Source organism: Nematolebias whitei, chromosome 14 (genome assembly GCF_014905685.2).
Source record: "Nematolebias whitei isolate Nwh7 chromosome 14, NemWhi1, whole genome shotgun sequence".
Classification (NCBI taxonomy): Eukaryota; Metazoa; Chordata; class Actinopteri; order Cyprinodontiformes; family Rivulidae; genus Nematolebias; species Nematolebias whitei.
The window spans coordinates 2,651,770-2,664,979 of NC_056511.1; the positions used below are offsets into that span (position 1 = coordinate 2,651,770).

Genomic DNA, 13,210 nt, shown 5'->3' on the forward strand with positions numbered 1-13,210 from the left:
TCTCACGATGTAGATGGATGGATGAGCCCATCATCTCACGATGTAGATGGATGGATGAGCCCATCATCTCACGATGTGAAAACCACAGACCAGGGCCTGGACCTTAAGAGCTGTGTCCATCGCAGCTGGACGGTCCTGCAGAGTCCCGTCTTGTTTCGTCCCACCATCGATAACGTTTTCAAACACCTGCGTTGTTCCTGAGTGAACGTGGCACCAAACGGTTGATGAATGCAGGCTGAAGAACCGTCCGCCGCGGGGCGGACAGCGGCTGGCTCCTGTGGGCTCCACCCGACACGTGGCGGAGGCCGGCCCGGACTGCAGCGGCGCGGTGAGCATCCGGTTCAGGACAGATGAAGTCAACAAACCCTGACGTGCACAGGCAGAGTCAAAAATAATAATTTAAATCTTTATGCTCGGTCACGACCAACAAGTTCAAGTGTGACCGAAAACAAGGCATCATTTGTGGATTCTGGTTCTGGAGGGTCCGGTGGGCTGGATGGCTTTACCAAAACTCAGAATTGGATTTTAGTTTTCAGTTGTCAAAATAATTTATTTGTTTACAAAAGGGGACTTTTTTTAAATGTTCATAAATCAGTATTTTTTTCTTTTTTTTTTTAAATATAGAATTGTGAAGTTATAACTAACGGCCTTAAAGGATTTAAAACAAACGTTAAAAATGTGACATTTGAGGCTGAGACGTTTTCCTTGAGGAGCTGTCAGAGAGAGACCGGACCTTCTGAGGGTTCGGCTCCTCCTGAGGTGATCACCTGAAGCAGGTTCAGCTGTGAAGGACCAAGCTGCACGAACAGCTTTAATCAGCAGAACCCGGTCCGAAGCACTCCACGTAGCAGATGTGTTTGCTTCAGTTTGTCCTCTTCCTTTTATTTCCCATGTCTTTAAGAGTAGGGTCATCCTACGTGACTTTTATCATCTAAAAAAAAAAGAGTTGTGTTTTTTAGCAGAGCGGGATCAGTTTGTGCTCCAGGTTAAAGGTGAAGACCTCGTGCAGACATGAAAGAAGAAATCGCTGCAGCCGTGTTCTTCCTGGCCCGGCTGGTCAAGAGGTACGGCTGTTTGGACTCAGACAGGCGCGAGGGTTTCGCTGCAGCCCTCACCTCGGTTCTGTTCGAGAACTACAAGAACCACTGGCACCCGAACGCACCGTGGAAGGGTCAGGCCTACAGGTCAGTGGGGTCGAGGACCAGAACTGAAGGTTTGGACCCAGTATGATGAAGGCCTGCAGCTCCGGTCTGAATGTTCTTAGCAGGTTGTTGGTTGTAAAATAGACTCGTCTATAAAACCAGTGTCTCACCTGAGGGTTTTATCGACGACCCGGTGCTTTAAATGACGACCGGAGGACGAAACGAGAAGAACTGATGAAACTTTAAGAAATGTTATGGTGGTTAAATCCTTCAGAAAATTAAAATTTAAATGATAAAGAAGTAAAGGATCTGCTAAAACCTTTTTGCTTCCAGACAAACGGGTGCTGTAGACCGCGCCTCCTCGTGGGGGTCCTGGTGAGTCCCTGACGACGCTGAATCCGGTCTGTTTCAGGTGTCTCCGTGTGAACTGGATCCAGCAGCAGGACCCGTTGCTGCAGCAGGCCTGCGAGCGGAGCGGGGTCCAGTACGAGGATCTGGGCCTACCTCGGGAGTTCACGGTGTGGGTGGATCCTGGAGAGGTGTCCTGCAGGTGGGTTTCCTTCATCAGACCCCGGGCTGCAGGACACATCTACAAGTCTGACTGAAAAGTTCCTGGAGGAACTTTGATGGGGACTGCCACGAGGCGGCCATTTTTAATTTTGTGTTGGGGTTCGCTCTCGGCGACCACCTCACCGATTTCAGCTCAAAATGGCGGAAAAAAAAAATCAATGAATTAGTTTTTTTTTTTTTTAAAGTTATAGTGGCCATCTTGGATTTTCATATGGAGTCAGTATGTGATGGGGAACGCTCTCGGCTATATCCTCACCAAACTTCAGCTCTTTGTGTAAAATTAACTGAGTTAAAGCTAAATGTAGCTAAGGTGGCCATCTTAAAAGTTTTTTTATTTGAATTCAGTATTTATTGGCCATTGCTCTCAGCTACCAATACACCAAATTTCAGCTCAGCATCTTCTAAAATAGTTATATTTATTCCCTGTTTAGCTAAGGTGGCCATATTGGATTTTTGATTTGCATCAGGAATGTAAAACAACTCTCAGCTACGACCACACCAAATTTCACCTCAATTTCTCAAAGAATGACTGAGTTAAAGTCAATTTTGAGTTTTCGGAGGAAGCTGTGGCAGCCATCTTGAACCAAAATGGCTCCAAAAGGTCATCAGTTTTGTTCAGAGACCTCTCCAGCCAAGTCATGTGACCTCACTGTGGCTGGTCAGAGTTCGTGCTTTTAAATGAGAAAACATCTTTGTTTGCAAGCTCCGTCGCCATGGTAACTGGAAACGCCAATAAAAGTAACGGCACACATCACGGTGCCGAGCCGGTTGTTTTGATAACATTTGTCGGGGTAGACATTGTGGTTCGGGCCGTATTCACAAAAGAGTAAGACCCTTGGGGTAATGAGAGGTGGCTGCCTTCAGGCCGTCCCAATTAAGTTTCAGCCAACGAAACTAAATGTAGATGATTTTCTGTAAGAAGCAACGAACCTGGAGAAAAACTTCAGGGCTCTGTTGACGAGCACGTTTGCAGGTTTAAATCTTTGCATTTGGTCAGCTGGTTGATGAACCAAAGATCCACCCACGTGATGTCAAACTGACGACGAACGTTAACGGTGGACATTTGGTCGCAGATGTATCGAGTTAAACGGTCGTGCCATGAGCAGCCTCGACTGGTTGGGCATGTAACCATTTAAGTTTCTTCTTTGGAGGTACGGTGAGCAGAGCACGCCGTTCTGCGTCTCTGTTTTGGACAGCTGCCGCCGAGACGGAGAGTTTTCCCGCCGCATCCATGACGCCGTGGAGCGGGCGAGCCTCGACATCCAATCAGGAAGCTCTTCGGACGAGGACGACGAGCCTGTAGAGGGGAGCACCAACCGCAGTTTTCCCGCCGCCTCCCCCGCTCCGATCCCCCCCACCAACCTGGAGCCCAAAACCATCCCGACTGTCAGCAACCCCAACAGCGTTTATCGAGTGCGTTTGGTTCTTAATCGTAAATGGGTCGGCAGTTTTTCAAAACTTTACTGAAGAGTTGTAGAAATGTATTTTGTTTGGCGTCAAACTTGACCTTTAACCGATTTCTCAGTTCACAGAGTTCTCTTCGGGCGCCCCTCAGACCTGGCTGAGAGACAAGAGGAAGGTCTTTCCTGGGGATCCTTTCCAGTCTTCTGGTGGTCCACCATCCCAGATCTCCAACCAGAAGGGAGTTAAATCCTACCGGGCCACGTTCACCTTCTCAGGGCCTCGTGTGGACAAGTACCACTGGGTCAGCAAAACCCGAACCTGAATTGGCTGAGCCTTGTGTTCAGAGCAGTTTATAGGATGAATAGTTTAAAATATTGCTGTTTGAGCATGTTTTTAGTCAAAACTTAACTTTTAATGACGTGTTTTTAACTGAGATTAAAGCAAGTGTGAATAAAGTCAGATTGAACTGTCAATGAAAAGAAATAAATGTGTCAGCTCTCATGGCGACTCGGGTTGTTTTGTATATATTTTTGTTAAACTTGAATAAATCTCGTTGATGCTGGGTGAAACCCTGCTCCAACCAGGGTGTGGCTGGTCTGAGTCTTCAGGTGTCTTCAGACAGCGCCGGTCTTCTCGCTGTCTGTCAGTCCACGGTGGCGTTGAGAGCATGGAACGTGAGATGATGCTGGCAGTGTATCCATGATGTCTTTGAGGACCAGGACATTTACAATCCCTCCCACAAGTTCTGTTTCTGCCCTAGGGCCTCTTCATCAGTGGGAGGTGCCCAACATCCTAATCGGATGCCTGAACCACCTCAACTCTTTAAATATGAAGCAGTGGCTCTTCTGATGTCCCCCAGAACGACGACCTCCTCACCCTCTGACGGAGCCCAGTGACACTAAAGCAAGCGTAACTCTGCCGCTTGTCTCCTCATTCACGATCCAAACCTCATGACCACGGTTGGGAGTTGGAATGTAGGTGGTCCAGTATGTCCAGAGCTTTGACTTTTGACTCTGCTCTTCACCACAACTGACCGAAGCAATGCCCTCACTACTGAGGACGAGGCCACGATCCGACGGATTCATCTCCCACTCCAGCTGCCCAGATACTTGAACTCCTCCACCTGAGGCAAAGACTTGCAATGTGGATATCCTAACTGGACCTTCCTGAAACCAGAGAAGAAACCCAAACAGGACTCCAGTCAGCCATCAGGTGAAAAGGAGGAACCCAGACCCAGACCAGTGGTCATTCCAGATGTTGAGGGAGTATCAGAGAAACTGAGACGTTTATTTTCTAAACACAACGTCCCAGTGGCTTTTAAACCCCAAAATACATTAAAGACTGGTTCATCCCAAAGATCCAGTCCCCCGGCACAAACAGAGTAATGTTGTGTATGTTGTTCAGTGTCAGGAGGGTGATCAGTCTTACATCGGGGAAACTAAACAGCCACTGGCCAAAAGGATGGACCAGCACAGAAGATCAACATCATCAGGCCAGGACTCTGCGGTCTACACTCATCTCCAGGCCAGCGGTCACTCTTTCAGGGATGAAGATGTTCACATCCTGGACAGAGAGGAACGATGGTTTGAGAGAGGAGTAAAGGAGGCCATCTTTGTGAAAAGAAATCGTCCATCATTAAACAGGGGTGGAGCCTCCAGGTTCAACTGTCCCCCTCTTACAATGCTGTGATTGCTAGTATCACTCAGCCCTCTGTGAACAGTAAACAGCCATCAGGTGCTAATGATCCATTGTTAGGCTGATGGTCCTTCTTGAGCATGTGAGCAGCTACTGTCAACAGAAACTGTCCAGATGACCTGACTGAAAAATGTTGGCTTGCATACCTGGATTATTGAGCATGGACTTTGTTGTTTTCAACCAGTTTGACAAGACTGTCAACAAGGAAGAGGGCTGGCAATGGAGGAGGGACGTACCAAAGAGACCATCTTATCACAAGCAGAACTGGATTGTTCCACTTTGGAGTAAGCTGTTGGGGGAAGAATCAGTTTTGTTTTGTGTTTCCTTGACTGATGAAGCCTTCTGGATTGAAGGTGAAACATTTCAGCACACACAAAAAAAAATAAACTGTCCAGATGTCCTGACTGAAAAATGTTGGGATGTAAACAACTAGTTCTGGATATCAACAACAAACTGGTTGATCCACTCTGAGAAGGTGCTATTTATAAGACTGAGCTGAATACAGCACCTCAGACTGAAGAAGTCTTTCGGATGAAAGACGAAACGTTTCTACAAGTTTTTGTTTTTGAACCCGTCCAGAGGACCAGATTTAACTTTTTTAGATTTAGAGCAAAAAGGTTTGTTTGGTGCTTGCTTGTCCTAACAGAACAATATAATACATCGGAAAATTATTTGTCAATGATTCATACATCTCAGTTCCTTAACAAATGAAAAAATATAGATTATGATGATATTGATTACGGTGACATTATTTACATGAACGCTCCTACAAGAACCCTGCAGATGTTGCATGCTGCAGATGTTGGACGCTGTCTATCATGGTGCACTAAGATTCATAACTGGCTGTAACTACCGTACCCACCACTGCACCCAGTATTCACTGGTTAACTGGTCACCATTAACTTCACACAGACTCTCCCACTGGTACATTTTCATCTTTAAATCACTTCTTGGTCTGCTGCCTTCATACATCTCCTCCTACATGTCTCTGTGTGAGTGCAGCTACAGCGTGCGCTCTCAGGACATTATTACCTGCAGTGTTCCCTCAGTGAGGACTGAACTAGACAAAAGGACCTTCTTGCAAAAAGATCTGAAGGCCGTGACCTCTCTATGTGACTTTAAACATCTTTTCAGTTCCTGGGAAAAATCAATGCAGACTTTGTTTTTAGTTTTCTACATTCGCCTATCGCCTTACAATCTATCTGTTTTTGTTACTTTTTTGCTATCTTATTTGTATAAAAAAATTTGTATGCCTTTTTATAACTGTCCATTGTTGTCATCATCCTTTGTTGAAATCAGGTCTCTCTTGTAAATGAGTCGTCAAGGCTCAATGGGTCTAACCTGTATAAATAAATGTTGAATGAATGAATATTATATATGAAAAAAAAAATTATATATATATATATATATATATATTCCACATTGTCAAGTGCTTCTAATTTCTGCCTTATTCAAGTTGGATATCAAAAAGGATCAAAAGGTGACAATGCCCAAAAAATACCTTCAGAAAACCTGGAAACCTACGAATTAATTTCCTTTTATTTATTTATTTATTTATTTATTTATTTATTTATTTATTTATTTATTTATCTATTTTCATTAGACGAATTTATATATATAAAAAAGGTACTTTAGATTTTTCATCTAAATGTCTTCATGAAAGGTTCAGAAGTGGCGCTTTGTTTAAATTCTTACCATTTTATGTAAAACACCGGTGTGAAAAACCCAGAGAGGACCGGAAGACATCCGTCCGCGGACTTCTTTTTGTTACTGCGTTTGCGCGCTCAGCCAATCATATCTCTTCTTGAATTTAGCGCGGGGCGATCTTGTCCAATCACAGACCTCGTCTTTGGCCTCCCGTCCATAGCTCAGTCACATCCGGTCGTATAAATGTTGCCACGAGTTAGCGGTGAATTTGGAGAGAATCCATTTTGAGCAGCGGCTCTGTGTCCCTGTTTATTCATTTAAAGTAAGAACTTTATTCTCTCGCATGTATTGTCTCAAAATATAGGGGGAAAGTTTAGTCTTTTGGCGCTCGCCATTTTCTTTGTGTTTGTTTTCAGCCGACTGTTTTTATCCGCGCGCTGCTTTTATCTTAGCTAGCTAGCTGTTAGCAGCTGTCCGTTAGCCGCATGAGAGCTAAGGTGAACATGGTCAAAAGCGCCGAATGAGCAGCTCAGTTGTAAATTATATTGGTTTATAATCTAAGCGTTGTTTAGCTCGTGTTACGGGGCTTGCAGCCTTGCTCTTGGCTTTAACGGGTTTGTTTCAGCGGGCATCGCGGCCTGCTGATGTTCCGGGCGGTAATTGAGCGAAGCGCGGTCCGCTTAAAACGCTTCACATGCTGGACACCAGCCGGTTCTCACCTTTGTGTGCCTGCTAACATCTGCTTTACGAGCTGGGACCAACATACAGCTGTGTTGTGTCGCTGCTAACTTTAGAAGGTGTGTGGAGACTGCTGTTATTAAACCGTTATTATCGAGTGACATGTAAATAACTTTAAATCGCTTAAAACGCCTCAGTTCTAGTTTCTTGAAGTCAGTGATCCAACACGAGGACTTCATGATGTCTGCCAGGTACCCAGCTCTGTTTTAAAATGAAAACACCATTTTAAATCAGGCACATGTACTCATGGTGGTTTTGGAGGGATTTTCATGTGTACTAAATATCCACATGTCAAATGTTAAAGATGCACGGGTTTTAAATGCATATATCAAATTAAGATTTGTTTAAAGTATTATTTGAGCAAAAGTTGTGTTCTTAAAATGTATTTTTCATTGAAATTTCCACGAGACACTCCTTTTATATAAAACAATTCCTGGTTAAGACTTTTTAAAAGCTGAAAACATTTATTAAAAGTTTTAAATCTATTGAGTTTACGCAACAATTTCAACCTGTTACAATGTTCATCTCTGTTGTATTACTTACAATATTAGTTTTTGTAACTTCAAACAATGAGAAATGTACGCTGTTTCTCGACATTCGGCTGATTAGAGTGAATTTAAACTTTGGTTTCTTTGTTCCATGCTGCTCTTTAATGCGAGCTATTCAAACTGGGCCAAGGTTTCTACTTGTTTTCTGTTTTATTTGAACGTTTTATTTGTGTTTGGCTCCTCAGGCTCTCATCGGTCCACAGTCAGAATGGCAGATGCTGAGAATCAGTTCATGGAGACGTCGGAACAAAACGGCGAGGGAGAGGAGGACCAGAACGGAGCCCAGCAGGAGCTGATGGGAGGCGATGACAGCCAAGACGCAGACGGAGGCAAGATTGAATCCAGCAAAAGAGAGGAGGATGCTGGGTAAATCAAAATGAAAGTTTTTTTTTTTTATTTGTGGCATGATTATATTATTCTCAAATTATCTTTTAAGACTTTGTCTAACTGGGCAGCAGCTTAGTTTGTTTATTTGTCATATGCAGGTCAACACAAGGTCAACAATGTGATGAAATGCTCAAGACGAGAAGACGCCTCACGACTCGCCAAAAAAAAAACAAGAAATTCGAAAGCATTAAACAAAAGTACAAAACAAAGCACCAAGAAGTGAAAAAGAAATACAACATCTACAAGGTCCAAAAGAAATGTAGTAAACAACGTGGTAGAATACAGCGGTGCAAGTAGGATGAATCCGTACAAACGAGTACCTCAGGCAGCAACTCTGCTTAAATGCACGATACATGTTCCACGCAGGTTGCGCGACAGGCCAGTGAGCAACATTGAGATGAACTGAACCACGATGGCAGCGACACGCATGACACAGCCACGTGGTGCAGCAGCAACAAACATCAGGCGTCACAGATGTGACTCAGTCCTGTCGAGCCGGCAGAGACGGAGAAGTCGTCCGGAGCCACAGCACAGTTGGGGGTGCACGACTTCAGCCATGCTTCCATAAAGACACAACAGCTCCTCGTGTCCTGCTCACAATAAATGTGTGCACGCAGGACATCGAGTCCACTCAGACTGAACACCTGAAAGCAGGACCTGGGGGGGGGGGGGGGGTCCTGTGTCTCTGGCGGATCCTGCACAAAACACCGGCTCGCTTCTGTCTCTGTGTTTTCCTCTTACGGCGCATAAGTAAACCAAGGACACGGGGCAAAATGTCCGTCGCGGAGTCCCCACTCGCCGACGGTCGCAACTCCAAAAGTGCATCGCGTTCATCCCCGTAGCGCGGGAGTGCAGCGCAGGCGCAAAACGACAAACAAAAGAGTGCGCGTCGAAGCTGAGCTCTCGTCACGACGACAACGCTTTTGGGGAAAATACTCAAATTTTTACTTTGAATTACTCTTAATTTTATGTTTTTTGTTCAGAATGAATTTATTCTCACTGCTTTGATAAAGTCTCGACGGTTTAATAAAAATGATAAAACTCCCAACTACGTCTTGTTGCAAAACAACTTCGTTAAATAGAAAATACCTTTTTAGACTCGTTTCCCCCACAAATGCCTTTTTGCACGTTCGGTGTCGGGTGAACGTTCACGTGCAAGTTCTTTTCCAGTATCAAAAACTAAAATGTATATGTGTATGTCACACACTGAAAGAAAAACCTCGCAGCTTAGCTCAGTAAGAAATTGTATCATGAACCCAAAACAATCTTTTCCAGCGCCGATTGACGTGGCTGAACTGAATGTAGCTCCTTTGGCTGGTTTGCTGCGGCTCCAAGTCTTTATGGCTCAACAGGAACTTGAACGTCTCCGGTGTCCTCTGTTTGCAGTAAAATGTTTGTCGGGGGCCTCAGCTGGGAAACAAGTAAAAAGGACCTGAAGGATTACTTCAGTAAGTTTGGTGAGGTGGCGGACTGCACCATCAAAATGGACTCCAACACGGGGCGGTCACGGGGCTTCGGCTTTGTGCTCTTCAAAGACTCGTCCAGCGTGGACAAGGTGAGCTGCGTCGGACCGTTGCATCGTACGGGTGAATAGCTCCGGGGATCTTAAACCATGTTTGTGTGTCTGCAGGTGCTGGAGCAGAAGGAGCACAGACTGGACGGACGTCAGATTGACCCGAAGAAGGCGATGGCCATGAAGAAGGAGCCCCTCTTGAAGATCTTTGTCGGTGGTTTGAATCCTGAAGCCACAGAGGAAACGATTAGGGAATATTTTGTCGCCTTTGGGGAGGTTCGTTACAAATCCACTGGAAGAACATCCACACAAAACAGTTGGGAAAGTGTTTTTTAATCAACTTCAACTTCTTCCAGATTGAAACAATTGAGCTTCCCATCGATCCCAAGTCAAAGAAACGGAGGGGTTTCATCTTCATCACGTATAAAGATGAAGCCAGCGTGAAAAAGTGTTTGGAGAAGAAATATCACACCATCCAGGGAGGCAGGGTGAGTTTAAACGTCTTTCTGATCTTCAGCTAAAGGCTTTTCTGCCAGGGCCTAAAGTGTTGTCTCCACAGTGTGAGCTGAAGATCGCCCAGCCGAAGGACGTGTACCAGCTGCAGCAGCAGCACGGAGGAGGAGGACGTGGAGGAGCATACGGAGGAGGAGCCCGGGGAGGACGAGGCGGCCGTGGAGGTTAGCGTTGGTTTTATGAAAGTTGAGCTGCTGTGTTTAACTTTGTGTGCAGTTACCTTAATTTCCTGACTGTAGAGCGCACCTGAATATAAGCCACGCCCACTACATAAGAATATATAATTTTGTACATGTATAAGCTGCAGGTGTCCACGTTGGAACATGTTATATTTACACAGAAAGATTTTATTTAAAAACTTGATTAACTTTGTACCAGTAACAAACAAGTACGTACAGTAAATAAATTTTTCTGAACAATGCCGGTAACACGGCTGGTTAAAAAAAAAGTCTCCTACCAGGAAGTCGCAGCTGCCGTTCGAAACGGGGACGTTTCCTCCTCTGGGGACACATGGGGGAGGGAGAACAGGTCTTGTGTCCACTGTGACCTGTTCTTAAATTTCATTAGTCATCTTTTATTTGACCTTTATTTATACCGGTAGTCCCGTTGAGCCCACCCCCCAAGAGAGACGTGTATTGAGCAGCTACGTGAGCGTTCGGGTGTGACGAGCCTCAACGTTTTGGCTGCTTGAAGCTCGTCACAATAAGAAAACAATCCATAAATAAATTAGCTGCAGCGTTCAAGGCCTGAAAAAAGCAGCAGCTTATTGTCCGGTAGTTCCGGTAGTTTGGCTGAACTTGGCTTTGGGAGTGTCAAACAGGTGAAATGTACCGGTGCTTGGATTTAAAGAGGTCTCGTAAACGTTTGTTGGAGTGAACGGCCGACGTGTCTTCAGGTCGTCCACTTTAACACCGTCCTGTTCTGTGTCTCAGCTCAGAGTCAGGGCTGGAACCAGGGCTACGGAAACTACTGGAACCAGGGCTACGGTGGCCAGGGCTATGGCGGCCAAGGCTACGGCGGCCAGGGCTACGGCTACGGTGGCTACGGCGGCTACGGCAACTACGACTACTCCTCTGGTTACTACGGATACGGCTCTGGATACGACTACAGTAAGTCTGGATGTTTAAAATAATTAGTTGTGTTGATCATCGTTTCTAAACGAGCTGCAACGATTTGCTTCTATCTGAAGTTGAGACTTAACGTAAAAAGTCTGGTCTGAATGAGAAGAATCTGATGAAACCGACATTTGGAAGGAACCAGAACAGATTGTGGTTCGGTCCCTGGTCCAGAAGGAGACGGTCAGACTGAAAGTGTTTGAACTTGATCTGCACCCGTGACCCCCACGAGCATCAATATGTTGGGCGGACGCTTTGATTCAGCCGCTGCTGTGAATTCTGTGATGCGTTTCAAATCGTCTTCATCTCGATCGCTCGCCCTCGAGTCGTTTTATTGATCACGTTCAATGTTGCGCAACACCTTTTTGTTTTGGCCTAATTCACAAGTCGGGTTTGAAAATGCATTTTGAGACGCTGTGCTTTAGAAGGTTTTGTAATAAAGCGTCTGTTTTGTCTCAGCGGGCCAGGGGGCTGCCAGCTACGGGAAAACCCCGAGGCGGGGGGCACACCAGACCAGCTACAAGCCTTACTGATGATCCCCGGGTAAGACGGGCTTGGACTTTGCTTTATAAATGCTCCTGCTTTTCTTATTCTCTGCTTCAGGTTTAGTTTTTATTTTTGGGGACCTTCTGCTCTGGTCTTGACCCGTCTTTTGTCCCCCTTTCAGGACTCCAGTGATCCGGTGAGACCGCCAGCTGAACGTTCGAACTGGGCCTCACCAGACCTCTTTTATGACAGAAGACCATTTGTACAGAAAACATCTGATATGTAACTTTTCCACGTTTGTTTTTCTTTTTTTTAAATTTCTTTGACCTTTCAGTTTTCTCTCCCCCTCCACATTTCCACAGGAAGTGTAATTTTTACTGTACTTTTTGGTACCTGTTTTGATTCTAATGTATTGTAAGGTTGTATTTTACATGTCGGCTGGCTTTACAGGTTGGAAATCGTGGCGCTGTAAAGGAATTTAGTTTTCTTGGACAAAAGCAGTTTTCAGTCATTTGTTTTGAAGCTTACTGGTTCAGGGGTGGAAGATCCAAACCGTTGATTGAACAGAATTAGGAGTTTTATTTTTCTTTGACGTTCGAGCCCTGCGAGCTTTGTGCCAGAATCAATGCAAACATTTTGAAATTACCGGTGAGGTCCGAAGCTGTAGGATGTACCATTAACTGGGTGTTTCTGTTCGAGTATTTAAGTACTGCTGGTTTTAAAATGTCTGTTTTTGATTTTTGTTTTTTAAACTGATTTCATTTCTCCATTGTAGTCTTCTTGGCCAGCGTCTCTGGCATTTATTAGTAATAAACATTCACATTTGTTAAAAATGTCAGTTTTTTAATTAAATGCTTATTTTTCCTTGTAGTTTTGACCTTTCAGATTCAAATGAGCTTCAGTTTTTACAAAACGTCTGTTTTAACTTCAAGTTAAACGAGAGGTGTAGGATGTGCCCGCTCTTTTTAACTTGGAAAAGTTTTATTTAAACTGTTTGTCTTCAGTAATCTTTAATTTGGACAGTTTCTGGCTTTTTAAACCAGGATGTTCTTAAAGCAAAACCATCTTTTGACTAAACTGACTCGTTTCTATTTTCAGAGATTCACCTGAACACAACTGTTTTCTGCTAGAATTCAAAGTGAAGCTGAGATTTCACAACTTCAAACTGAATGTAGCTGAATTAGTCAAAAAATGGGGAACTAAATGCTGTAAAAAGCTAAGATGGTGCCATGAAGGGAGCTGAAAGTGGGTGGGAACCAGCAGTCCAAAGCCTTAACTGGTGTCGAACCAAAGGCTGGTGAGGCCGTGGACCAAACCAAGCACGATGTTGAACATGTGAAGGCAACAGCTGTTGCACATTTTAAAACCTTTGTATTTTTATTTAGAAATACGAACGGGTAAAAATGCTCGAACTAGTGAAGATGAAGCCTTCTGAATCGAAGGCGAAACGTT

At 44.7% G+C, this 13,210-nt stretch overlaps 2 protein-coding genes across 2 annotated transcripts; both read left to right on the forward strand.

The window, feature by feature from the left end:
* The first annotated feature begins 988 nt into the window (after positions 1-988).
* btg4 (B-cell translocation gene 4) lies at positions 989-3,438 on the forward strand. Its single transcript, XM_037687229.1, has 4 exons — positions 989-1,184; positions 1,555-1,692; positions 2,864-3,125; positions 3,238-3,438. Exons 1-4 carry the CDS (start codon positions 1,012-1,014, stop codon positions 3,436-3,438), a joined length of 774 nt encoding a protein of 257 aa, XP_037543157.1. The 5' UTR covers positions 989-1,011.
* Positions 3,439-6,687: 3,249 nt separating this feature from the next.
* Positions 6,688-12,545, forward strand: LOC119419864 (heterogeneous nuclear ribonucleoprotein A/B). Its single transcript, XM_037687230.1, has 9 exons — positions 6,688-6,780; positions 7,930-8,110; positions 9,518-9,686; positions 9,762-9,920; positions 10,001-10,132; positions 10,204-10,321; positions 11,090-11,266; positions 11,732-11,815; positions 11,940-12,545. Exons 2-8 carry the CDS (start codon positions 7,953-7,955, stop codon positions 11,803-11,805), a joined length of 987 nt encoding a protein of 328 aa, XP_037543158.1. The 5' UTR covers positions 6,688-6,780; positions 7,930-7,952; the 3' UTR covers positions 11,806-11,815; positions 11,940-12,545.
* Positions 12,546-13,210: the final 665 nt, after the last annotated feature.